Raw genomic sequence first — 26,578 nt, 5'->3', positions numbered from 1 at the left:
CAACCTCCCTCAGTCGGCTTTTCGTCTGATCCAGTATCGCATCTTTTTCTTCGCATTCTTTCATAAGCTTTCTTTCCCGTTCGCCATGCGTATCCTTATCAGCCAGTGCCTGGCCTTGCAGCTGGAGCACTGTCTTCCTGTGATCAGCATTTTTACGACGTTCCTCTTCAAGCTCGGCTTGCAACCCAATGATTTTCTTGTTGCACTCGGAAAGTTCGGCCTGCAATCCACTGATTTTCTTGTGGTTCTCGGAAAGCTCCTTCTCGGATTCCTTATCGCCTTCTTGATGCCTTTTTAAGGCTTTGCCTGCCTATCAAATTTAAGTAAGCGCTCAAAAGTTGGATTGGATGCCTTAATCTTACAGTTGTTCGAAAGGTCTTTATGGCGTTGACCAGGCCTCCGCTGAGCCTAGGGTTATCTTGTGGCGGAATCTGCAGGCTTTGGCCGTTCGAACTCTGCATCGCTGCAGCTTTGTTGGTTGTGACTTCGGATAGGGACGTTACTGGAACACTCCTTCTGCCATCTGCGGGAGGTCCAAACTCAAGCTTCAATGAGGAGGTTTTCTCAGGGTTGGGCTTGAATGTAAGACTCTTGTTTGTTGTTTCTGGCTGCTCCCTTCTACCAGCTGCGCCAGGTTGCGGGGTGGAAACGCTAGGGAGAGTAGAAAGATACTTGCTGGGGATCTTTAGGCGTAAGACCTCACGAGAGGGGTTTCTGTGGCTGGTCGAGACTTGCGTGGCCATCGTTGACTGTTGATTCTTGTCCTGAGTCTGTTCTGCTGATCTCATAGAAGTTATGGCTGCAGAATTTCCTGCGGTGTTCCCGATAGCTGTGCTGGAATTCGATGCCCCGAGATAGTACTGATGCGTATCATTATCTGTAGGATTCAGTTTGACGTCATCCCACTCTAGGCCATCGAACGTAGATAAGGAAAAGTCCATCTTGAGGGATATTTGGACCGGTGGATCCGAACTGAAAAAAAAAAAAAGTCCGAGTGTTAGTAGATAGTTCTGACTCCTAAGGAATGGTGCTTAAGCAGGTGCCAACTTTCTTAAAACAATTGACACTTGCTAAGATGCTATTGTAGAATAGGAAGGCCATACTTAGCTCATTCCCCACAGAGAGGAGAAGCGTCGATATCAGGACCTTTGCGAGGACGCTGAGTGAAGTGTCAACCTAAAAATTACTTTTGAATAAGAATCGGAGACTGGGGTGAGGATCGAGAAACATGCCACGCTTCACTTACAATGTAGTTGTTGGGGGATCTTCGCTGGTACGGTGTGGGAAAGAGCTTGCCGGCGATGAGTTTACGGAGTGTCAGCGATGAGAGAAGCGACACAGCTCAGCAGCAGATGGTTTGTGTTATGCGCAGACGGGTCGATGTTCAGAAGTTGGATGAAGAGTGAAGGAGCAGCAGCAACGGCGGCGATGATATGGCCGCCCAGAGAAAGACACGGTAAGCCTAATCAGATAGCTGCCACGATAAACGAGAAGGTACGGAGCAGTCAAGCAAATGACCGGGTGGGCTTATCATGTGATTGAAGCCGGATGAAGAAGTCACGTAGGCACCTGCTCTTTCCCACCTCGCTCGCTCTCTAAATTTCAGAGTCAGATGTTCACCGTGCTCATCCCATTCTACGCCTACCAACCTCTATAAAACATCCTCATACTACCGTTCTTCCGCACCAACCTCAAGACACACCACCTCACCTTTACCTCACCTCCTGGGTACGGCACTCGCCCGCCTACAGAATTCCAGCGTTCTCATTTCAGTCTACGTTCCATCCTGTTGCCAACATGGAACCCTTGAAGGTGCGCCTCAAAGGCCATCCTTCGACGTCATCGTCTGCCACTCCGGACCCGACCACCAACTCTTCCGGCTCACCTCAAGCACTCGGACCGGGCCCTTCAGCTCCGACAGAAGCTCCGTCCACCTCGAAGTCTTACACCCCTCCAGTCCTGCCTCCGAACTTGGCTTTGGAGCCGAACATGTATGAAGATGCGTACTATGTCCCCAAAGAGTACAGGTCCATGTCCTATGAAGACATGTCTAATATGGGGCTCGGTTAACGAGCACGCGGAGTCGGTAGCGAGGAGATGAAGAACGTTACCGTCGACAGCGAGAATGTAGAAGAAGTTGTCGTGAGGTTATCGTCGGCAGCAAGACCGTGGAGTTGGAAGAAGATCCGAGAAAGGTCTGGTCAGGAAAAGCAGGCGCAGTGACTCTTGTCACCTGGACAGCAACCCGGACTTTTATTGATCCCCCCCGCCGATGAAGATGGAATAGGTAACTGCGCACGGCGGCCGTCGAGGACGATAGCGCTGCCCGTGAGCCTCTATCGTCCTCGACGACCGCGGATACGATAGAGGCCCAGGAGAGCGTTATCGTTCTGACGGCTCACGGGCAGCGCTATCGTCCTCGATGGCTCACGGGTAGCGCTATCGTCTTCGGCAGCTGCTACACAGACTGTCTAATAGGGTCAGGTTGCTGGAAAACTATTTAATTGGACTTAGCGACGGATCCCAGTTGGGTCTTCGGCTCACTTGCCATTGGGTCTGAGCCGGCTTGGCATCGGTTCGCAACCTGATCGTCACCTGCCGCCGCATACCTACTGTTTCGTTCTTTACAAAAAAAAAAAAATCTTCCGAGCCGCTGCTGCCCTAATACTACTCGGCGAATGGTAATCCCGGCTAAGAAGCACGGGACACAACTGTCCTATTTCAGAATAACGTCTCATCTGACATTTATGAAACCCCGTCAGCGACCTGCGCCGCCTCAACTCTTCCTCCACCCTCCAAACCCTTAAAGTATGCACTAAGAGTTTTCTGCTTCTTCAACCCCATTCCACCTTTGCTCTACGGCAACAACAGCTACATATCCCGTGACCAATTGGAGATACGACTTTTCCTCTGCATAGGTAAGGATTGCAACTCACCTGGATGAACACGAAAGTCATCTAAGACGTTATCAGTACACAGATGTCTTCTCATAGCTCAGAGTCTCCCCCGCCCAAGTCAGAATCCCAGCCAGCACTCTCACCTCCACCATCCAGCGGGATAACGGCTTCGAAAAAGGCGGCGGAATGGGGATTCCCTCCTCCACACGTCGTTGAATGGGTGAAGACCAGCGGCACGACGCCGCTTGATGCCTTACACATAGGGTTTGTGGAAGGTAAGGATGGCTTGCGAAACAAAGTTTTCGCGTGCGTGAGCATCAGCGAGAATGTGGATAAAGTGGAATTCCACACTGCGACCGTTGAAGATGGTGAAGCCTCGATCAGACAGTCGATCAAATTAGAGATCACCGAACTGCCGTATATCTTCAATATACCAGCAAGGAAGAAGAACGAGAAGAAGTCCTCAACAACTTCAAAGTATATGACAGAAAGAGCCAGAAGCACCGTCCGCCAGCTTGCTCTAAACAGTGGGATATTGCCCGATATCCAGAAGTATTCTTCATCAGGAAGAAATGCACACACTTCGCGTATCAGCACTCTCCGCACTGCCATGTCAGACGATACAAATGCTTCAGCCGAACGTCTTTGGTGTGAATTTTTCGACGACGAACACCGATCATCTCCAATGGCACCCCCAACTGAACCCCCAACGGCCCCCCAACAGACCGGATCCCAGAACCCGCGACATTCACTCTGCCGCAATTTCCAAATGTTACGCCATGGAATGAAGACACGTACCAATGTCCCCGAGGAATACCGGTCAATGACACGTGAAGAAAGGAAAAAGGAAATCTGCCGCGTCAAGTTCATTTCTACATTCGTGAAGTGCGGCTGGTGCCTTGAAATGGCCATAGACATTCCATGGCCGACCTTCTCAGCCGAGGACAGAAAGGCATTCTGCCGCCGTTATATCGCCGGCATGTATGAATTCCCGGAACACAACTTGAGTATTGAGAAATTTAGAAGGCTTAAAGAGGTGAGCGCCAAGCTGCGCTAGATTGGCATTTCGTCAGACACGAAGGAACTATTGGCTCTCAAGGAACACTGGAACAAGTAAGAGGAGAACTTGAAGCTACGCGACTTGTCGATCGTGGACCAGGCCCTACTTGACTTCTGGGAGCCGCGTTTCCCACCATTCAGGCCGCTGACTGCGGAGGAGCACCTCGAGAGCGTGATAGGCTAGTACAAGGAGTCAAGCAGAGACGGTTACGCAAGCGATGGATACTTCCAGAAGCTCTGGACGACGATGGTGGACAAGTTCGAGGATTCTTCTGGTTCGGCGGCTTCTTAGCAGAGCGTTGCTAAGGGAAGAACCTCAAACGATTCTTTTTTCAATCATTTCTGCACCTACTTGGACGAGGCCCGCGATCAATGCAAATGTGTTAGCCCCTTAGCACGAGGATACATACACTCACTCCCACAGACACGCTTATAAAAGGCTTCCAGGGATGCTCGTGGAGAATAAAGATGTAATTTATCAAATACCACTCAATTTCCTTTCCCACACAGGACGCGCGGTGAGAGAAGAGGATGAGACTTTTTGAACCCAGAAGACCCCATATCCAAGTACCAAATCATGTTTCCGAAACCAATCTAACTCCAGAAATTTTGATGCAGTCAAGCCATGTGATCGACCTTTCCAAATGAGCAATGATCCCAAACCAGTCCAGCTACCAATTTCATCTTTCCACTCAATCTTGCTCCCAGAATGCTTTGTGGTGCACTAGCAGAATTGCATGCCTAGTCTGTCTTGCTTCGTTTGAGGCCCGAAGCACCCGCATCTTTCGAGAAGTCATCCAGAACCTCCCTCATCCGCTTGGATCTCAGTTGCAACTTCTTCGATCCTTCCTGAAAGCCCTTGGCCTTGGAATCGTTCAGCTTCTTCTCAAGCCTTTTGATCTCCTTGTTCTTTGCTTGCACTTCCCGCTCAAAGCCATCTCGCTCTTTCGTGAGCTCCTGAGGCGATCCTAGCACGGTAGTAGTGAACAGGTAATCGAAATATTCTTTCCGCTCCTCTTCACCCAACGACTTTTCGAGCTTTTCCTCAAGTTCTTGGATGCGCGAATTGGCCTTCTTGAGTTGATCGTTCAGTACTTCGTTTTGCGTCTTCGTTTCGGAGAGTTCGCGTCGCTGGTCTCGAAACTTCCGCGCCGCTTCCTCAAGCTGACAAGCTGTTAGTCATATATGAGGAAGGAAAGTGAAGTAGCTAGAGTCTCTTTACCCGGGCAAGGTTCTGCTCGTCAAGGTCTTCAATGTCCTCCATGGTCGTAGTATGATGGTTTTTCCTGCTGTTGACGTATGGATTGAGGCTAAGAGGAGTTGTTGCGAAGGTGGATGGTGACGGCCTTTAAATAAGCTAGCTCTATGAATGATCACATAAGACGCAGTGGAGCTAAACCTATTTTGAGCACCGTCATGACTTTGGAAGGTGCGATCAAGCAGTATGCATGTGAAATCATGAGGCTACGAAGAGAAGCGATAGAGAGGGAGAAAGAGGGGGAGAAAGAGAGAAAGAGTCGAATAGCGGAGCCTCTTAACCACTCAGTCTTAGCGTTGGTGTCTAAGATAGTGCACGCTAAGGACCTCGGTTTTCAATATGTACAATCTGAGGGCCTCGTTTTTCATCGGTGTAATCTAAGAGCCATGTTTTTCAATCCACCGGTGAAATCTAAGAGCCTCGGTTTTCGATTTATGCAATCTGAGGGAATGAAAAACCCAGATAGCTGGAAAGAAAATGAAGATCTTAGATTGCCTATAATAAAAAGCGGGTGCTTAGAATAAGAAGCTTAGATATCTTAGAATAAAAAGCGTAGATGCCTTAGAAAGAAAAGAAGGGTTTAGAAAGAAAAATAGATGCTAAGAAAGAAAAACAGGTGCTTAGAAAGAAAAAGGACGTCCTCATAGTAAAGCTAACGCCCTTAGATGGAAACCGACGCCCTTAAATTAGACCGATGGATTGAAAACCGAGGCTCTTAAATTGAAAACGACGCTCTTAGATCATATAAATCGAAAACCAAGGCCGAGCTATCTTAAGTTTTTCATTCTAAGCCATCTAAGCGCCCGTTTTCCCTGGGTGCCCGTTCTTCATAGGTGCCCAATGCATCAGTGCCTATTTTTCCATCATCTTAGCTATGTGGATGCCCCAACCACCATTATCATATCGTCCCATCCATCATTTAGAGGCAAGCAGATGTCACCACCGCGACACTTGGTGCTCACCCGACTTGACCTGCCGGGTCATCTTTTCACCGGTTTTGCATGGCCTGGCGATGACTTCGGTTGCCACCATCGTTGCTCCCTCGCTCCTCACAGAACCTCTTGTTAGCAACCCGACATTTTTCTCTGTCAAACCCCGGACCGTGACACAGATCCCGCATCATCGGGAGACAGCCATCGCCCAGACGCAGGGTACTTTCCAACTCGCCCGATGCGGCAGGCACAGGTAAGGCGACGACGCTATCACATGATCGACATTTCACCGATGCTCCACCGTTCACACGGCACCGTCGGCGCGTCACTGTTACTGCTTCGCTCACCATACTGTCCAGTTTCATCCGTCACCTCGACCTCACGCCCTCATTCCATCTTCGTCAACTTTCGAGCTACCGTCTCTGCTGCTCCGCTCACCGCACAGCCCAGTCTCTTCCGACACCACCGACGTCGCACTTCCCTTACACCTTCGTCGACTTTCGCGTCACCGCATCCGCCGCTTCTTGTGCAAGTGCATAAGCTGACTCTAAGAGACTGCTTCAATCTCAGCTGACTCGACAACATCAAACGACGAGCATTTTCAAGCTCTCATATCCACAATCAGAGCCATCAGGCAACCATACCCCAGCAACTTGAATATCTAGCTTAGTACGCCGATGCGCCTCAACTCCCGTAACAATGCCGAGTACACCGAACCCACGTTCAGCCAGGAAAACTCCCGCAAGGGTCTCCACACCTCCATCGCACCCGTCGCGTGAAGGTCCCCCCACCTCTGATCGTCCAAGCGAAGGAGGGAAGTCGGTCACGAGTCTTGCAAAACTGGAGCTTGACGCCAAAATACTGCAAACGCTCCCATCTCCGGACCTTGTCCACTGGGTGGAATTTCCACCCGCCACAAAAGGCAAACCCGACAGGAAAGGGTGTCACGTTGCCTACCAGTCTGAACCAGACGGAAAAAAAAGCAAAATCTACGCTATATTGACTTCTACAAATCGCGCCGATGAAGTGAGCTACTTCAAAGTCGATCTGGCAGATGGAGGCTTCGTTACAACCGACAAGATTGACAACCTGCATGTTCTGCATTTGACTTGGCCATGGCCATTCAACAAGAAGAAGGCATCATCGAAGTCCAGCCAAACACATGACAAATCGCTCAGGGACTTTTGCAACACTATCGTCAGGCAGTTGGCGTTGAACTGCAAGGTCACAGAAATTTCCCGTTATTCCGATAAGTCGAGGAAGACACACGAGAAGAAAATACGCAAGATCGTAGACGATATCTCGGATGAGGAAGCCGAGCAAGGTGACACGAATTGGCGAGACTTTTTCGAAGATTCTCTTGAGGGAAACAATCAGGAAGAAAGCAGTGGCACCAGTGCCAGAAAAGAACTGGAATCAAGTCAGGAATCCAATGCAGAAGACAAGGTGCCATCTATTTGGGATTCGTATCGCATTCCAACTGCATACCAGTCCATGGAGTTAGCGGACATCGGCAAAAAGATGAGAAGGGTGATGATTCTCAAAGCCTTTATTGAGTGGGAGTGGAAGATTGAAGAGTCCCCAAAAATCCGCTGGCCATTACAACCCTCAGAACAGCGCGACCAACTCTGCGACCGCTTCATCGCCTATGCCATCCAGAATCCTGAAACAAGCTTAGACATGATTGGTTTCAGATGGCTTGAAGAGACAAGCACTCACCTGCATTCAACCGGCATCACCATGGACATCAAAGCTACTCTCAAAGAAAAAAAAAACTCCATGCAAACCAAGAAAAAGAAGACGTCGATCTCGAGAGCTTACCGATTGTCGACATAAACCTACTCTATTCCTGGATCGTAGACTTCCACCCGCACTATGTACCCAATACCAGTTATGAACAGCGGGCAGAAACTTCCATGGATCAAGTTGACCGGAAATCAGCTGACGGTCCAAATGACGAGACAGAGTTCGAACAGATATACGTGCGGTTGATTGGCAAGTTCAAGAATTCGGGAGACCTCCGAGCATTTGAGCGGGCGGCGGGTGAATTGGTATCGGCGGCCAGGAAGTTCGAAGATAAGCAGATCGTACGGGAGTTGATGAAGCAAGTCTCTCGACCTGAAGGGAAGAAACCCTCTTAATATCGAGTGGTAGGCTTGGGCTCTTAGTCTTCATAACGATTTTCCTATGACCGGCGAGGAACGGACGGGAAAGACATTTCGGATGGCAACATCAGACGATTAGTGGTTTCTTAGCCTTGGCTGACCAGTTTTCAGCTGTCTTGCTTGCCTGCAGCGACTTCTTTAGCAAGAACACGGCTAAACAAAAGTGCTTTCTTAGTTAGCTTTCATAGTGGTAGCAATCAACTCTTCTCCTCTTTCACTTGTTAACGCACCACCAACAGCGCTCCTTGCCGTTTCCTTCCTCCTTCGACATGCTTCACTACCTCAACCGACCATTCTGGGTCTCTGCTCAAACGCCTAAGCTTTTGTCACTGTCATTTCGCCTGAAATGTCTGTTCTACAGGGTCTTCACATTTAATACAAACGGTGAATGAAACTTTGTACAATGATTTCTGTCTAAGTGCTGGATTTCTGTAAAAACCCTTTGCATGTAGGCTGGCGGGCCGTGCGTGTTTGCTGTAGACCCGTCGTTTCACTGGATGTAACCAGTATTGGCTAAATTAATGCCCCACCCCTCCCTTCCCTTCAGAAGCCCTTCAAGAAATAACCAATGCAGCTTTGATGCTCAATCACTCTGAGCTGTGGAATTTGAGTGGGATTTCTGCCTTGTCCAAGTATTCCGGCTCTTCTCCTTCTTCCTGAAAAAAGCTTTTGTGGCGAGGGAGCGGGATGTGGTGTTGGACGGGGAGAGCACCTGGTCGCATAACCAGATATTTGATGCTTCGCAAGCATCCATCGTAGTGGGTACGCAGCTCCAGGAAGTTTGCCTCGTCGACCACGCGAGGAAGAACATCGTGAGAATGACGAAGATGCTTGCGCAGCTGCTCCATGATGTCTCCGGTGTCAAATTCCTCTCTAACGGACTGGTGTGCTTTGCAAATGAATTCCGGAAGGCATCAGATATCGCTCTTCATGCCTCCACGGCATCGATGGTCATGCTCTCTAGGCTCTCTACCTTCTTGTCTGTGAGGATTGATTGGTACGCCTGTGACTAGCGAACCCTCGTGATCTCCTCGAGTTCCTCTCTCTTGGTGGCCTTGATGCTGCGGAGCCTGTCGTATTGTTCTTGTGAGCTCCGCTCAAGATAGCACATGTCGTCAATCATCTCGCGATGGCTCTGGCCCAAGTCGAAATGATAGTTCAGATCGCCTAGGGTGTCATGTGTGTCGTTCACTGTGGCCTTCCAGTTATCGATCTCGCCCTCGAGCTCGTCGTACTCCTGAACCAGCTTCTGCAAAAGCTTGATCGTACCATCGTCCCTAGTTGTTTGGATCCCTCCGACGGCGATCTCGAAGAGACGCTGGCGCTGTAGGTTCATGATGTGGGTATGAAACGACCTAAGCGCTGTTGCAACTGGATCGACACCATGAGGCACGCTCATTGCCGTCTGTGTCCATCTTGGTTGAAGATCCATGTGGTTGGTGTTAATCTTCCAGGAGGAAGTGTTGAGGGCTGAGAGTGGGCGTGAGAAAGAGGATGACAGAGAAACGGAGGAGAGTGACCGGCTCGAAGCCTTTTAACGTGTCGATGATGGGTGAAGTGTCACGAAAACATGTGACAGCCTAGTTAGGCAGGCGTTGAGTCGGTTATTGAAAAACCTTGCGTGCGCTCGGTTTTCACATGCACGTTGCTCCATCGCACCTGCCAAAACATATATGTTGATGTTCGAAATAGGTTTAGCCCAAGTACAGCCTCACTGCGCTTATAAATTATCACTTAGTCAACACGCCATATTCCTCTCAAACCATTCCCAATTTTATACTATCAGATCGGTATAGCAGCACATCCTACCCTCTCAACAGCACGGCCCACCTCAATCTTCTGCAGTCATGAGCAGACCACCTCTTGCTTCTCATTCACGTCACATCGAGATGGAAATCGCATCAGACAATCGAACCTCATCGAGCTCTCTTGATGGAGTGACTGCGAAAAACATGCCCATGCAACAACACCTGCAGTCATCCCAGAGGGAAAGGCTTGCACATTTCGCTTCATCTTCAGCAAAGAAGTTGAAATTATCGTCCTCTCAGGATTTATCCATCGTAGACGGATCACGAGGTGACGTTTCTCACTCACCGCAAGGAACTCTAATGTCAGAGCTGAGTCAGAGTCTCTGGAAGCTTCCCACGGCCGACATCATACATTGGACGAAGATCCGATGTGGCAATACGGAGCGGGACGCACTTCACATCGGGTATGTCACCGAAGCAGATGGCACAAGAATTAAGGTGTATGCGGCCTTGAGGTTTATCAAGGGGGGGGGGGGGACTTCGTCGAGTGCTGGAAGGTAGTGGAGAAGAACGGTTCAGTTTCTGCAATGGATCGAATCTTCATGAACGAGTTTGAGAAGCATTATCCCTTCGGAATCAGAGCGCGCAAACCCAAGTCTGAAGGAACCAAGACGAACAGATACCAGATTGAGACAGGAAACGCGATCGTCCGGCAATTGGCAATTAACAGCGGCATATGGGATATTTCCAAGCACTCGAACTCAGGACATAATTTTCAAGAAACAAGAATGCGCATTCTTCTGGATTCCATCCCAGATGACATGGCCCTCAATGCTGAAAAGCTCTGGAAGGAATTCTTTGCGCTGGACTCAGAAAGGGGGATGCCGGCCTTCGCAACCAACTCACTGGAAGCTACAGTCGCTTCGGTGGCTTCATTAGCTTCACCAGAAGTTTCAACGCCGGCCTCAGCTACAGGCAATTCTTCGGGAGATCAAGACCGTTACTCCTCCCTTCACGATACCACCATGGCGGAAGAGAGTGTAGTGCAGAACGATTGGTCTGAGGTTATAATCACTCAATTCCTCAGCTCAAGCTGGAGTATAGTGGACGCGGAAAAGATCGCGAAGTGGCCAGAGCTAACCAACGATGAAGCAAACAAGCTTCAGGAACGCTTCAGAGATGTCGCGACGAAAGGACTCATTTCACCAAATATGTCGATGTGCCAATACAAATGGCTTGAGGAGGTGTGCAAACAGTTACGTGGGATCGGTATCTCGTTGAAATTGGTTGAGATTCTCCCGCTGAAAGCAGAATCGAGAAAGGATCAACGGAACATCAGCTTATGCGATTTGCCTATCGAAGCTCAAGCTTTGCTGAACTCTTGGAAAGTTCGCTTCTACGAATCCAGACACCGCGGTGCCGAGCAGCTGCTTTCCAGCTTGGCTGATGACACACAGCATTCGGAAGGCAACAGCACTATGACTTACGAGGATTGCCAAAACCTTTGGGTGTCTGCGATTGGTAGGATTAAAGGTTCAGGAGACCCCCAGAACATCTTGCAGAGCATCAAAGATGTCGTCAAGGCAGAGCTGATGCTGAAGGATCAGCAAACCGTGGAGAAAATGACTCGTCTACGGGAACTCTTTTCTTTCCTCACATGAGAGGTTGGACAGACAGAGCTGAGATTATCTGGAAATCTCAACAAGCTCCAAGTGGGATGGAATTTTCATCATATAAAAGACATACACGAAGGACAATATTGCTCTTCGTCTGTCTTAATTAGGCTAGTGGAGGAGGCTTTCTTTTCAAACTTAGTTGCTGCATTTCAAATAATAAACAGCGCAGCAGCTTATATCAAACGTCTTAGTGACACTTTGATACCATCTACACTAATTCATATATTTGAGTAGCCAAGCCCACACGATCCCAGGTCTGGGTGGGTCACTCGGGAATATCTGCATACATAATATGTGCTTTTACAGAAACAGGATCGACATGACCAGGATCTTCGGCTGCCTCAGCAACGGCTCCATACTCTCGTACTTCTTTCCCTACGTCCCGCACTTATAGACCTTGCCTTCGACATGCGCTCCATGCTCGTCTTCGCCGCGCCGCTCTCCTCGCCGTGTCGTATTGCCAGCAGGCCGCTCGATAGATGACCCTCATCTTCGCCACCGCCGCCGTCTCCTATTACTTCGACCGTTAGGAATGCGCGCTATATCTTCCCGGAATCACACTCTTCGCAGTGGAAATGCCTCCCTGCCCACAACGATAACAACGCAACCAGCTTGTATCTACAGAGGATCCCAACATTTGGTGTTGCAGACTTGATTCAATGGCTTCCACGAGCGTTGCAAGGACAAAGAACAAAAAAAGCGAGGATGGGTGGCGCGGCTTGGCAGGCGACGTTGTTCGGCGGGCGACGTTGGTGTTCCTTCCTCGAGAGGAAAGAGCGAGGCACAAGCACAGGCCTCATCTCCGCCGTTCGGGAGCGCATCTTCTACTTTGCCTCGTCGCGCACCGCTCTCTCCACATCCAATCCTACTTATCCAGCACTGACAGCCGTACCGTTATCTACGGATATCCTCGTCTTTTATTCCGGTGCAGTCGTTTCGTACCGTCTACTTCCAACGATACGGAAGGCCAAATTAGCGACTACGAAATGATCCCAGAACACGAACTTGCACGAGAGGAAGTCCGAATCAAGAAAATATTACAAGAGATCGAGCAAGAAGAGTCGATACTGCAGCAACGACAACGGCTTCGCCACAAGAGAAAGCACGACCAAGTCGCGCAGAGCCGGTACGACCCCGGGAATGGCATCGCCAAGGCCGAACAGCCCACGCGTCTCGAGTTGATTGCGTACGGACTCAGACCTCATGCACCTGGTTAGATGCGGTTTACTGACAGTAACTACAGGAGAGGAGCAAACAATCCCGTCTCAACGCCTATTCCAACGGACATGCCGTGATGGGCAACAACGGATGAACAAAAGCAAGCGGCCACAAGCATACACCCAAAGCATGGGAAGCACACATGGGGAATCCGCTCCAACGGACGCGTCACACCGCTGAAAGAAGACTCCGCTCCGCCGACGAGTTCAAAATGCTGCATGCGTGGAGTGGCCACGGCCTTCGACGACCCGGGCTTCATCCGGGAGTGCACCAAAGTCGCAACACTAATTCTACAGGTGTTCAACCCAGAACTGTGCACTTGGGATGTCACAAACGGAGAGACTCTATTCGGCAAGAACACCAGCATGGAGTTCGACAGCGAGACAACATTGTTCGAGCATTGCTACTTTCTGGAACCAAGTCGCACGAACCGATCCGGCTCGGAATTCAAAGTCCAGTTTCATGTGCCCCTGGCACAATGAGCCGGGAGAGTTTTGCCCCAACGCAATCTTTGTCATACTCCCGGGATGTGGTCTCCTGTCCAGGGAGGAGTGGATCATGGCCGTGTGCAACAAGTACAGTGGCTCACACCGCTGCCGTAAGTTTGAATTCTATTTTTCTTTCGAATTTCAATCCAAGTTTCCATCTAACTACTACAGAGGGGTACTACAGCCGATGGCTAAAGTGAAAATAGCAGGGCTCCCCAGCTCTGCCTTAGAAAAATTAACATATGTGGGTATATGAAGCCATCGTCCGGACGCGAGTGTCGAATTAAAAATTCTACATATACGTCCGGACGATAGCTTCAACTACCCACGACATGAGCAAAAAAAAAAAAAACACGCTACCCAGTGCACCACTCTTGAGGCCTTCGGATTTCAGATGAAAAAATCAAAGTGAGCTGATTTGACAAAATATGCAGATGATGGAGGAATAACTTGCATATGGAACGACAGTCTGGTTTGATGTTCTATTAGTCACGGCGGCACGGCATCGAATCGAAGATTTAAGGTTGTTGCTATCAATTCGCACATTTCGGAGGAGACATTGCACACATGCTCTCAAGGGCAGTTATTTAGAATGTACAGTATCCCAGGCAGGGCTCAGAGTTCAGCCAATGTCCCCTCAATGGCACGAAATTTCCACAAAACACCTCCTTCCAGATAGCTGTAGGTGTGAATTATTTTATTCTTTAAGGGGAATGCATCCAGTTTGCCCAATATTGAGGGCCAATGTGGAAACGTATCTTCTCTCCATCGAGTCCTAATTGTATGGTCAAAGTCTACGGTACTGCGTTTAGCCAGTAGGACTCGTTCGTTTCTTGCATTCTGTGCGCTATTTGCCAGCCTATGGCTTGACAAAGCTATCAAGAGTTTGAGAGCAAAGCTTGCCCATACACATCTCCCTTAAAGTAATATTATGCTAACACCTTCACCGAATGTCTCGCTGATCACCGCACATTCCCTTGCATTCCCTCCAGAAACATAGCTTAACCTTGTGAAAATTCCTTACTGAGTCGAAACGCGCTGGAGAGAACTTCGGCATCGAATGTTGCCGACCACTCAGGAATCCGCTCTGAAGATCAGCCGAGGTGTGTAGGATCTGATTCGTGCGTAGTAATTTTCCTTCGAGTCCGGATCGATATTGCTCTGCTTTAGCAATTGCAACTGCGCAGATATTAGCCACAGAGTTTATTTCCAGACGACGCGCTTGGAGCTTACGGTCTTTGCTCGTCCCTCTTCCAACGTCATGTGACGTGCTAGGAGGCAATCTTCCCTATATGAACCCTCTTCTGCTGGCTTGCAAACGCAGCGCCCTTGCGTTATGCATCCTTTGCCCCTCCCGTTGGCCAAATTGTCCTCTTCGATAACAACGCAGCCTACATCAATGCACCAACTGTTCCCTGTTGAGATCTGATATCAGCGAGCTCGTCCCGTTCTAATTTTAAAGTTTGCAGACTTACGACACTTCATAGCACCACTCATCTGGCAGACTGTAGCGGCGACCCATTCATCCCTGCTAACCAGACCACAACCCAGCGAGAGTGTCATGCTCTTGCTCAGCGTCATTGTTTCCTTTCTTCTGCAGAAGGGACACGTATAGCTTATTTCGAAGCTGGGAGGCGTATTGTTGTGTTCCTGCATTTGGATATAAATGCAATGCTCGAAAACGAACCCATCTTGCGAATTCAACTGCGAGTTCTTGTGAAAAAATCGTCTCACCCTTGAGAGGGTCCCACTTCTTGATATCATTAGCGTAGATGGTGTAGAGGTCCCAGACGACTTCAAAACAACTTTGTATGACGTGCGGATCGTCCTAGGCACAGACCCGTCCTCGGAGACAGCTGCTCACCCGGGTGAAGTCACGAGCGAGGGAGCTCTGCGCAGGCCAGGTCACCTTCCCTGCTGGTTTCAAGCCCTACTGTGCCTCCCCAAATATCGGATGTGTGGCTGTGATGGCGGCCCAATGGTCTGGCGTGTGTGCATGACCGTGCATGCCTGTTGCAGGGACGTCTGGGTAGGGTTGGGGGAGTGCGTTACTATACAAAGTGAAAAAGTCAGTACAATTGAGATGTCAGGACGCAGTTGGTGACTTACATTGAAGTGGGTATGTTGCTACCCTTCGTGATGCTCAAAGGCTGTCGGTTCCGCGAGTGCCTGGTGGGATTTCTCCTGATGATGCTCTTTACACTAACAGATACGTTGTTTCAGTAAACAAACTTTACATTTTCACGGATATCCATACTTGGTCGTTTTGCCCGTGGGAGGGGCAATATCAGAGTCATCCGACTCCTCTTCGGATCTTAGATCAACATACTGCGGGTTGTTGATCACAGATTGCAATTGTGTCCCACCGCTTGTCGACCATAGCTTAGGTGCAGAACCCGCAGTTTATAGTCCTCTCTCGCAGCTGAAGGCTAGCGTGGATTGAAGGAAAAGTACATGTCATGGGTAGCTGAAGCTATCGTCCGGACGTGTATGTAGAATTTTTAATTTGACATTCTCGTCCGGATGATAGCTTCAAATACCCCCATATGTTATTTTTTAAGGTAGAGCTGGGGCATAATCACTCTATATTCTAAGCCCTGCTATTCTTCGCGCTAGCTATCGGCTACAGCATCCTTCTATAAGTGTAGAACCCGCAGCTTAAGTACAGAACCCGCAGTTTAAGTGCAGATAACTTATAAAAATCGTCGAAAGTTTAACTTAAGTATATAAAATGACGGAAAATCTGGCTTAGGTGCACTAAATAACGGAAAACCTGGCTAGAAACCTGGCTTAAGTGCTTAAAATGGCTGAAAGTCTGGTTTAAGTATAGATAACTCGTTAAAGTTGTAGAAAATTCGAAAAACTGCATTTAACTCATCAAAATCGTAAAAGATTTACTAAAACGGCAGATAACTCGTTAAACTTGTAACAATATAGGCAAACTGTAGAATATCGACAAATCCGTACGAACAGTAGAGAACCCGGTAAAACTGTAGATAACTCGTCAGAATCATGGAAAATTTGGCAAAAATTGCAGATAACTACAGATAACTCCGAAAACTGCAGATAATTCCCGTAGGTATAGATAACTCTAACTCTACCAACGGTGTAGAAACCCCAGTAGAACTGCAGATAACTCCATACTAGCAGATAACCCAACCAGAAGTGTAGATAAATCGAACAGACCCAGCTCCTGCTATAACTGTATGCCCATGTCCAGATTAGGTCTAGACGGGTTACGGTTCATGTGCCCGCTTTCACTGGTCTCGGCCTACATAAACCTGTCATTGTCCAGAACTACCGCATCACTCTTACACTACATTCTGAAGTGCATTCGGATCTTAAGTGCTAGAATCTCCTCTTAACTGCTGAAATCTTCCCACCTGAACCAAGTACGAATACCACTCCAATCATGAATGCCATTCCGAACACGACGGCGTCTGCGGCTGAGGATCAGGCGGTTCAAGGAGTACACAATCAAGTCACAACCTCCGTAATAATATACTCCCTTCCACACCCTATTACTAACTTTTCCCAGATCGAGGAGGATCAGGAGTCCATTCCTGAATTCATCGAGCCCTTCGATTGGGAAGAGTCGGAATCGGAAGACGAAAACCAGCAAACCTTGCCCGAAATGGTACAAGAAATTATGAGAGGACTTAACGAAGCACTTACGGAAAAGGAAGAACTCATACAGAAGCTGAAAGAAGCGGACAAGGAGAAGAAAGAACTCAAACTCAAGCTCGATCAGAAGGAGAAGGAGATCGAACGTGTCAAGCTGGACTATCAGACCAAGGAATTGGCCAATCACAACACTAGCCAGGGAATCATTTCTGACTTAAGGAATGAGAACTATGCTCTTCGACAAGATCTACACCAACGTGAAGGGGACCAACGCCAAACTTCTGAGGCTTTACGCAAAAGTCAGGAGGAACTACGCAGTTCAACGGACAAGATAAAGGCGAAAGACAACGTGGAGGTAGAAATGACTGAGGGCCTAAGGCTATTTCTGGAGAGTCACAAGGAGGACGGGAAGTTCGTAGCTAGAAAGCGAAAGCGGACTGATTAGGCCTAAGACATGGCCAGGGTACCATTTACATGAGAGCTCGGGGAGAAGATTGGTTACAGGGACAATTTGGCACTTAAAAGGGGTTCGATGCGGGATTGACAATGCCGGCGTTTTGGAATGCGCATCTCAATGGGCAAGTTCCAAAAATGCATCCTGACCATGGGGACAAAAAAAAGTTGCATTTGGATACTCTGGCTGGAAAGGGCCTGCAAAAGTATGGCATTTCGGCGTTCCTGGGGGAAAATGATTTTAGCGATTGGAGTTGACACTCAACAGCTGGCACAAATCGGAATGGGATTTTTCCTAAATAACATCTTCTACTCATTTACAGAAAGGCGGACGCCCCAATGCGAAACAGCCTCTGAATTTTCCAATAAAGTTCTCCCTTTCAAGTGGCTCAACGTGATTGTCCTGTCTAATTTACTAGAAATACTATGCAGTTGTCGCACAGAACAAATGTTGCAGAGAAGCAAAAGGATGGCGTACGTAAATCGCGGTGAATAAATGGCGAGGCATTGCTGAACGCATGACCGTCTTACATGACCCTGAAGTGTAGTTAAGAGAACACTGAACCCCACAATACGTAGAATACATATAGCACAAAGTATTCCGCAACCAATGCGTCATTGAGAGGCAGCAGCCCACCTATTTTCCATGACGAGAACAACACACGGATCCCCTGCCCACCAAAAAAGTGGAACCCCGTTGGCTTGGAGGGGAGGAGGGGTGCGCCTAATCAACGGTCGGCAATGTCCATCCGTCGCTGACGTTCCAGAACACCCGGCAACCCAACTTACGCAACGATGCATATCTCTGACACACCCGCGCTGTAGTAGCGTGCGGATGGGAAAAATTTGTGGAGTGATGGAGACCGGCCGGCATTTTGGGCAGCGAGGCGAACTGCAAACGATCTGCAGCATTCGTCACTTACGGAAATCTGTCCGAGGGGGGAAGGACAGGCAGTTCGGGGCTGACAGCGGGTGGCTGCCAGGGCACCTGGAAGCGGGTGTCGATTCCGGTTGGTCGGAACGAGTCAGCGGAAGAGCTTGGTTGCGCGCCCCGCGACCGTAGGTGTCTGTTCTTCCTTGCGACAAAAAAGTCAAGTTGACAGGGGATAGGGAAGGGAAAGTAGGGAAGAAAGGAAAAAGAAAAAAAGAAAATAAAGTGACATAAGGAGATCGGAAACTCCTACCCGTTGCTTCGATCGAAGGCTGTTACGGAATTTCCGGGGTCCGCGGGGGGAGTTGAGGTCATTGTCCGGACGGAGACAAACGCGCAGGAAGCCGGTTGACAGATTCATCCAGACAAGAGCTTCAGCTCCCTCACATAGCGAACAATACGCCATTGCTGACGTCGGGCAAAAGGAAAGAGAGGTCAGCCAGTAACAACGTGGTCCTGCGACGTGCAGTAGCTCGAACCACAGTACAAAAACCCTAATCGACCAATGACAGTGAAGAGAACGCTGCCCGCGCCTGCAACTTCCGTCGAACACTGGATCGCAGATATCGTGGCTGGCTGACTGGCTGAATGGTGGGGACCTGAACTGATGATGGGCTGGCTGGTGAGATGCAGCGTTGATTTCTTTGCTCATGCAGCCAAAAGGGGGGTGCTGCGATCCAGGCCCCGCCCCGCTTAAAACAATGTGTCTATGATTGCGAAACATGCGGACGCGAGACGCTGTGAGGTTGAAACAGTGAATGCTACAACACAACAATCGCTGCAAGAGGCGAACGATGAGAATGCTGTGTGCAAAGAAAGACTTGACGTCGAAAAAGAGTGTCGAGGAAGTCTGGAACTTCTCGTATTCCCAAACAAAAGATCTTCTTCCCACGCGGATCGAGACGAGGGGGGAGTTGTTAGTGCGGGCGCCGCGGAAAGGAGCCCGGCGCCGAACAGGAACGGAAAAATTTTGGGAAGTGGGGTCGGTTTCGAGGGGAAGAAATTCACGCAGGGGATCGTCAGGTACGGATTGCTGCTGCAGCCGACGGCGTGAGCGAGAGACAGGGGAAGGAAAGAAGAAACGTGAGATAATGGCAAACTCCGACAAGATGACCGCAGGGGACGGAGCAATGAACGAAAGGGAAAAAGGCGGGGATTGTGCAGCAATTAGGCGTGCATGAACGGCGGCGGCAGGGGCGCGGAGTAGGGCTGGTGAATTGTGGGGCTGCCATTCGCTCGTCTCGCACGCGCCAGGATGAAGCCTGACTGCATGCCATGTGCTGAACCACATGGTATGCCGCTCACCGAAACTTGATTGCACCATTGACCTCTGTCGAGGCGCCACGGAAGCTGACAAAGGAATTCGACATTTCCGGAGCTTTTCACGTGGGCAGTTGAAGCTATCGTCCGGACGTAAATGTCGAATTAACAATTATACATTCACGTCCGGACGATAGCTTCAACTACCTACAAATGTTGTTTTTCATGAAAATGAAGAAGAGAAAGACGAAATAAATACCTTATATCGTGGGTAGTTGAAGCTATCGTCCGGACGCAAATGTCGAATTAACAATTATACATGCACGTCCGGATGATAGCTTCAACTACCTACGTATGTCGTCATTTGTGAATCAGGAAAGTTGAGAAATACTTACGCCATGTTTTGCTATGGGACGACGCTCTTAACGGTTTGACGGGCGCAGCGGGGGGATGGAACCTGTTCACGGTTTGACAGATGCGCGAAGACGGTAACGAGGAGACGTATACTTGACAGTTTAACGGATCCGCAAAAACGGTAACGGGGAGACGGAATCTGTTAGCAGTTTGACAGATCTGTAAAGATGGTAGCGACTCTCTTAGCGGCTTGATGAATCCGCAAAAACGGTGGCGATGTGGCAGACCCTCTTACCAGTTTAATAGATCTGCGAAGACGGTAACGATGGGACCGACGTTTCTAACAGTCCAACAAATCCGCAAAGACGGTAACAATGGGACGGAACCTGTTAGCAGGTTAACCAATCCTTAAGACGTTAGCGAAGGGTCGAAGCTCCTAATAGTTCAATCACAAGCAGCAAAAGGGAGACCGAAGAATTTTTAGTGGCCGAAGCCAGAAAGTTTTGTATATACTAGTAGGGAAAAAAACCAAAATATCTACAAGTACAGGTCCCACACTTGCCCCGGAGCCATCTCGGAAAAACCAGGCCCGAGAGAGCAAATGCGTTGAAGTGGTGTAGAGAGAAAAGTGGGAAAAGAAAAAGAGTGACAGTGAATCGCAGCAAACGACTCGTGGACACCAAATAAGAGGAGGTCCCTGAATTTTGTTTTTTGTTCTCTTCTTCTTTCCCCTCTTTTCAAACCGCTATCATCGTCCTTCTCTTCCCCATCCCATCACTTCCGAAATGCTGCATGAAAGAAAAAACTTGTCGAGCCGAGCATATCAAGCGAGGAACTTAAGAGCTGGGAGTGGGAGCAGCACCCGAGGGAGCAGGGCCGGAGGGAGCGCCAGAGGGGGCGCCGCCAGCCGGGGGAGTACCCTGAGGACCGCCGAAGCCGCCCGCGGGAGGAGTGCCAGAGGGAGCACCGGCAGGCGGGGTGCCCTGAGGACCACCGGGGCCGCCAAAGCCAGCGGGCGGCGTGCCCGAGGGGGCAGCGCCCGACGGGAAGGCACCGGTAGGGAAAGATCCGGACGGGGGAGTGCCGAAGCTGGAGGCGACCTTCTGGGCGAACTTGGCGGCCTGCTCGAAGTCGGCGCCAGGAGTGGGGAAGGAGCTAGGGAAGGCGCCGCCAAAGCCGCCTGCGGGAGGAGTGCCAGACGGGAAGGCAGGGGGAGTGGCGCCGCCGAAGCCACCGGGGAAACCACCAGTGGGAGTGCCCTGGGGCAGACCCGAGAAGCTAGCAGGGAGCTCGCCGTCGAACTGGCGCTTCTGGAAGCCGGAGAAGTCGCCAAAGGAGGCGCCGGGAGTGGCCTGGGCACCGCCAGCACCAGGAGTCTGTTGGCCGCCGAAGCCGCCGAAAGAACCAGTGGGCTGAGCGCCGCCGGCACCGGGGGTCTGCTGGCCACCGAAACCGCCGAAGCCGCCCTCCTGGCCACCAGCGCCGGGAGTGGGGAAAGAGCCGCCCGAAGGGAAAGCACCCGAGGGGAAGGCAGTCGGGAAAGCGCCGCCGGGAGTCTGGGCGCCGCCGAAGCCGCCAAAGCCACCCTCCTGGCCACCAGCGCCCGGAGTAGGGAAAGAGCCGCTCTGCTGAGCCTGAGCCGCCTGGATGTCAGAGTTGGAGCCGCTCTCCTGGCCGCCGAAGCTGCCGAAGCTGCCGGCACCGGGAGTGGGGAAAGAGCCACCCGAGGGGAAAGCGCTAGGGAAAGAGCCTCCAGGAGTGTGGTGGCCGCCGTGGCCACCGAATCCGGCGCCGGGAGTCTGCTGACCGCCCTGACCGAAGCCACCGAAAGAGCCAGTGGGGGTCGGGAAGCTGCCGGAAGCACCGCCGGCGGGAGGAGTGCCAGCGGCCTGGCCGCCCTGCTGACCGGACTCGCCGGATTCCTGCTGGGCGACGGGGGCGGAGGCCACAAGGGCGCTGAGGTGGGCGTCAGTGGCGAGATTGGGAGAGTATGGAAGGGAGAAAGGCTTACCTCGAGGCGAGAGCAAAGATAGCGTACTTGGAGAGCATCTTGACTTTTCAAAGGATTGTGTTTTTGGTTTTTGGGAGGATGTAGAGTGGTATTAGGGCAGAAAAACGAGTAAAAGTGAGCGAGATTGCGTCAAGCAATTGGTGAGAGCAAAAAAAGCAGAGTAGAGACCGGTCTACTTGGTGTGAGAGAATGAGCTGACTGCTGCGAGTGGTGAGCTAGAGTTGGCGGTGGTCGAGGTTCTTATACAGAGTCGCGGGAGTGGCAGCGGAGCGGCTTGTCCGCATGTGGACAGAAGGCCGGGGTGGCGGCTTGCGACGCCGCCTGTTGCAGCATAACAGAGGGCGTTATTGGGGTAGTCTGGGCTGTACAGCGGGTGAGCGGCTGGAGTGTGGTGGAAAATAGGGGCCTGATCGAGCCATAGGGTCCACCAATGGACCGCGTCGCCCATGTTTCGGGGCCTTGCAGTCGCAGATCGGCTACCGCGTTTAGAACGGCGGGAGGAAACAGGGTGTTTGGAAGATCGACGTTGCGCACATGTGCCCACAGTGATGGAGTTGTGGACCAAGCGCCTCGCTGCCCCGGAGGCTTACGCGTCTGCGCCGGCGCGCGCTACTCAGCGGGGCGGCCGTTTCGAAGATTGCAGGAATGACGGACCGCTGAGGCCATACAGCTGTATGGAAGAATGCAGCAATTGCGGCGTGAATTGCACCATTGGCGGCATGCTGGCACGCGATGCAGGGTGATGATGGTGGTTTAATCCGGGGTAATTTTGGCAGGGCCAGGAGCTGCGCGCCCCGCTGCAGAGCTACATCTTCGAGAAACAGATCGTGGTGGCCTGGAGGGTCAGGTGGAGCTGCCGCAGGGTGTGGTGCCGGACGGTAGGCGGTAGGTGGCCGACGGCGGGACGATGTTTGGTGGCTGCGGCGACGGGTTTCACGAGGCGCGTGCTGGCCTGAGGCGGCCGCCGTTGCCGGGCCCAGCCGACACCGGACGCACCACGATCAGCGAGCCATCCTCGCGTTGTTTCAGCATCATCGCCAGACAAGGTTTGTTTAAGGTTGCTGAGTCGTCGTGGCGCCAAGGGGGCGAGGACTCGTCATCCAGGGGCAATCTACGCAAGACACAAACACAGTGCGATTCTGTTTCAACGCCCTGCGTACGTCATCAACGCTTAATATACACTGCCTAGTAGTGTACTTTTTCTTCGACTTCCCGGTAATCCTGCTGCAGGCCGTCATGCAAGAGCTACTTTATTTTCCGTTCGCCATCCGCTCACCATAACCGCCGTTTCTCGCGCAACCGTGCCCGCCAATCTCACGCCCCATTGAGATCGGCCTCAGCTCCCTACTTTGTGCCCTTGGACACCGCCGCGGCAAGGTCCGCCAGAGCCTCGCGCCGCTTGAACTTGGCGTCCTCGATGACTCCTGCTTCCTGGGTTAGCAGCCATTCTCCGAAGGCGGTCTGGGCCTGCGCCAGCTGGAGGCGCCGACGCCCGCGGACCTTAATTCGCAGAAATTGTGCTCCACATACCGGCATCAGCATCGCTGGAGAAATTGCCCGTCCACTGGATGAACGTGTGGCCCTCGTGCTTGCCCGACGTGATGGGGAAAAGCCGGATCGTGCTGAGCGCCGACGAGTAGCTCAGCTCGGGAGCCGCCGTGATGACCGAGTAGGTGATGAAGTGATCAATCGACTGCCGCTGCGTTAGTGACCGCAGAGGAGCGCCGTTCACCCGACCGGCCCTTACCGAATGTTCCTCCTGCTTGATCTCTAGCACGGTGCCATCCTTGAAGCTCCACTTGAACACGTCCGTCTCGGGGGAAACTCCCTTGACGAACTCGCTCTTGTCGAGCTTGGTCCAGAATTTGGCAAAGTCCTGGAGCTTGACCAGGTGCCACACGTTGCTCAGGTGAGCTTCGATGACGGCCGACTCGACGACTGACGTGGACGTAGGGATGCGTGAGGCCATTGTGAGAGTGCTTGGTTCTGCTCGTGTCTAATGTAGAGTGCGTGCAGAGAGTTGGTTGTGGTTACAATTGAAGCTGAAAGATGGTGTGAGGCAGCTTCCAAAGTTGCCCGGCTATGACGTTATGTAGCTCAACCTCAACCCCGCAATCAATTGTGGCAAGCGAGGGCTTGGGCAAACGCGCTTGCCTACAAACGAAACAATTGGAATGCGCGATTGCCACTTGTCTTGTCCTCATGCATCCCTTGACAAGCGCAACGCTGCAGTACGTTCCAATCAAAAAAAATTATAGAAGGAACGATGGAAGTTCCAGAGCAACGTGGAGCTCAGGTCCTTGGCGTAGAATTACGCCAAGTCGTAGTGGGGTCAGCCTTAAATGTACCACCTCTTAAATTCCATGTTCCCGGTGTCACAATCTCTCAGCAAAATGGGCAAACATATTTTTCGTGCATGCGTCTGGCGGTGTCGACTGCACTGGTCAACTGTTGCGACGTTCTCCCAAGATTTTGATCGGGCGCAAATCCCAATCTTCTTGTTGGTCCTCATTAGGTTCACCGGGTTGAAACCATGCGATTATCACAGTTAAGCATCATGGGGTAAGCTTAATTTCTTTTCCAAACGGAAATCAATTTTTTATCTTGTTTTCTCTTTTTCGTGAAAGCAAGCAAGTAAAAGACTACCTAAACGCCTGGTATACATGACCCATTATTCCTTCTCTTTTCCGTTTCCCTTATCCGTACATGTATCCTACAAAATGTCGACCTTCTTGATTTCGACATAGTCCTTGTCGAGCTTGGGCACCTCGACCCTCAAGATACCATCCTCCAGCTTGGCGGTGATGGCATCATCGTCAACCTGCGCCGGGTTGGCGCGGGAGCCAAGCCTAATCTTGCGCTCGAACGGCCCAACCTTCCTCTCATTCAGGGCCAGCGTCTTGATGAAGTCCTCATCTCCGGGCCTGTGGACAACGCCGGTGATGGCGATCTCGCTCTTCTCGGCGTCCCAGCTGACGCCGATGTCTTCCTTCTTCGCACCGGGAAGGGACACGTGGATCACGTACGCGCTCTCGGTGTCGAAGACGTCGGCCTCGGGCTGGAAGTCGCCCTGACCGCTCTCTCCTTCTTCGTTCTTGTTGTCCCCGTAGAAGTGCTTCTGCATCGCGTCGGCGAGGTCGGCGAAGCCGCCGAATCCTCCAAAGGGACCTTGGTGGTGGGGGCCGCCGCCGAACATGAAGGGGCCCCAAGGGTTTCCGCCGCGTCCGCCAAAGCTGCCGGGACGGCCGCCACGACGGCCGCAGTGGCCGCGACGCTGGTGGTGGTGGTGTGGGTAGGGTGGTGGCCCGTCGTGGCGCGGCTCACCTTCCTGAGGCTGTTGGGCGGCATCTTCGGAGTCGGATCCCGCGGGCGGAGGCGGCGGAGGAGCGCCCTCGTGATGGGGCGGCGGCGGAGGCGGAGGACCGCCGTGGTGGGGAGGCGGAGGGTGGCCCTCGGGGTGGGGAGGAGGAGGCGGGTGAGGTCCATGGCGGCCCCACGGCGGAGGAGGGCCTCGGTGCCAGCCACGTGGGCCTCCGGGACCCATCCAGGGACCGCGACCCCAGCCGCGAGGGGCTCCCTCTTCGTCGGAGCTCTCGTGGTTTTCCCTGGAGGGACCGGCGAAGGGGTTGGAGGGGCCTTGGTTCTCAAGGCTGGCGACAAAGTCCCAAAAGGGAGCAGTCTGATTTACGTACCGAATTGAAGGCATGTTGATTGATAGAAGTGGATGAGTGATGATGAGATGATGGGCATCTTGGTGGGGATTCCAGGGCGCTTAAATACTGTGTATAGTCAGTATAGGCAGGGCCGCGTACGTATGCTCCCGCCACTGTTCGACGCTCCAGGCAGCAGAATTATTCGGCATCCGTATGGACCGAGCCGCACATCTCATGCCTAAGCAGGAGAAGACGCGGGAAGGAACAAGAAGGTGCGAGAGCTAAAGGCTGCCATGTGCCACGCACGCTCGCCAGATGGTTGGCACTTGGCTGGAGATGGGTAAGCAACGCGGCGATGTGGCGCGGGGGCTTGAGCGCTAGGAGCGCCAGGAGAGCTGTGGCGCAGACGTGGCAAACGACTCCGAACTCCGAGCCCAGTCGTGCTACGCATCTGCCATCTCGGCCTCGGTGATACCATGTCAGTGACTCACGATCTGCGCTGCGGCGTGCATGAACGCGCAACACAACTGGCAGGGTTGTGTAGGTCGGCAGAGGAGAGAGAAGTTGTCGGTTCCTGCGGGCGCGTCGCCTTCGCCTGGCTCGGCCCGAGCGCACGTGATTCCCATCGGCCCTACCTTTCGCCGCTGCCCGCTACAAAGAAAAATTCCGCACAGCCTCGACAACACCTGAACAAAGCCAGACATGATCTCGACTTTGCGCCATCTTCACTGCACGCATCTCAAAATGACTTGAGAACACCATACACCCTCGGTCTCATGGCTTGATCAACATCGGGAGGCTCGGCCTCGGTCTGCTTGCACCGCTAGGCAGCAGCTTTCCTGAAACCGACC

The 26,578-nt window shown here is 51.6% G+C and overlaps 8 protein-coding genes across 8 annotated transcripts; 3 read left to right on the top strand and 5 right to left on the bottom strand.

Moving 5' to 3' along the window:
* Positions 1-1,797: 1,797 nt before the first annotated feature.
* Positions 1,798-2,070, top strand: LTHEOB_5145 (E3 ubiquitin-protein ligase; the record flags this gene model as incomplete). The annotated part of the gene is made up of 1 exon (XM_035514258.1): positions 1,798-2,070. The coding sequence occupies one exon, from the start codon at positions 1,798-1,800 to the stop codon at positions 2,068-2,070; it is 273 nt and encodes a 90-aa protein (XP_035374013.1).
* Positions 2,071-4,697: 2,627 nt separating this feature from the next.
* LTHEOB_5144 (uncharacterized protein) lies at positions 4,698-5,220 on the bottom strand (the record flags this gene model as incomplete). The annotated part of the gene is made up of 2 exons (XM_035514257.1): positions 4,698-5,120; positions 5,179-5,220. The coding sequence occupies 2 exons, from the start codon at positions 5,218-5,220 to the stop codon at positions 4,698-4,700; spliced, it is 465 nt and encodes a 154-aa protein (XP_035374012.1).
* Positions 5,221-6,845: 1,625 nt separating this feature from the next.
* On the top strand, positions 6,846-7,982 carry LTHEOB_5143 (Sucrase ferredoxin domain-containing protein; the record flags this gene model as incomplete). The annotated part of the gene is made up of 1 exon (XM_035514256.1): positions 6,846-7,982. The coding sequence occupies one exon, from the start codon at positions 6,846-6,848 to the stop codon at positions 7,980-7,982; it is 1,137 nt and encodes a 378-aa protein (XP_035374011.1).
* Positions 7,983-9,320: 1,338 nt separating this feature from the next.
* On the bottom strand, positions 9,321-9,647 carry LTHEOB_5142 (uncharacterized protein; the record flags this gene model as incomplete). Its single annotated transcript, XM_035514255.1, has 1 exon — positions 9,321-9,647. The coding sequence occupies one exon, from the start codon at positions 9,645-9,647 to the stop codon at positions 9,321-9,323; it is 327 nt and encodes a 108-aa protein (XP_035374010.1).
* Positions 9,648-16,853: 7,206 nt separating this feature from the next.
* Positions 16,854-17,510, top strand: LTHEOB_5141 (Leucine zipper protein 2-like; the record flags this gene model as incomplete). Its single annotated transcript, XM_035514254.1, has 2 exons — positions 16,854-16,901; positions 16,980-17,510. The coding sequence occupies 2 exons, from the start codon at positions 16,854-16,856 to the stop codon at positions 17,508-17,510; spliced, it is 579 nt and encodes a 192-aa protein (XP_035374009.1).
* Positions 17,511-20,899: 3,389 nt separating this feature from the next.
* Positions 20,900-22,112, bottom strand: LTHEOB_5140 (uncharacterized protein; the record flags this gene model as incomplete). The annotated part of the gene is made up of 2 exons (XM_035514253.1): positions 20,900-22,019; positions 22,075-22,112. The coding sequence occupies 2 exons, from the start codon at positions 22,110-22,112 to the stop codon at positions 20,900-20,902; spliced, it is 1,158 nt and encodes a 385-aa protein (XP_035374008.1).
* A 1,306-nt stretch (positions 22,113-23,418) lies between these two features.
* LTHEOB_5139 (Bet v1-like protein) lies at positions 23,419-24,043 on the bottom strand (the record flags this gene model as incomplete). Its single annotated transcript, XM_035514251.1, has 3 exons — positions 23,419-23,498; positions 23,605-23,767; positions 23,822-24,043. 3 exons carry the CDS (start codon positions 24,041-24,043, stop codon positions 23,419-23,421), a joined length of 465 nt encoding a protein of 154 aa, XP_035374007.1.
* A 744-nt stretch (positions 24,044-24,787) lies between these two features.
* On the bottom strand, positions 24,788-25,780 carry LTHEOB_5138 (Heat shock protein HSP20; the record flags this gene model as incomplete). The annotated part of the gene is made up of 1 exon (XM_035514250.1): positions 24,788-25,780. One exon carries the CDS (start codon positions 25,778-25,780, stop codon positions 24,788-24,790), a length of 993 nt encoding a protein of 330 aa, XP_035374006.1.
* Between the last annotated feature and the right edge of the window lie 798 nt (positions 25,781-26,578).

Source organism: Lasiodiplodia theobromae, assembly GCF_012971845.1.
Source record: "Lasiodiplodia theobromae strain AM2As chromosome Unknown scaffold_14, whole genome shotgun sequence".
NCBI lineage: Eukaryota > Fungi > Ascomycota > Dothideomycetes > Botryosphaeriales > Botryosphaeriaceae > Lasiodiplodia > Lasiodiplodia theobromae.
This window is presented reverse-complemented; position numbering and strand designations above follow the sequence as displayed.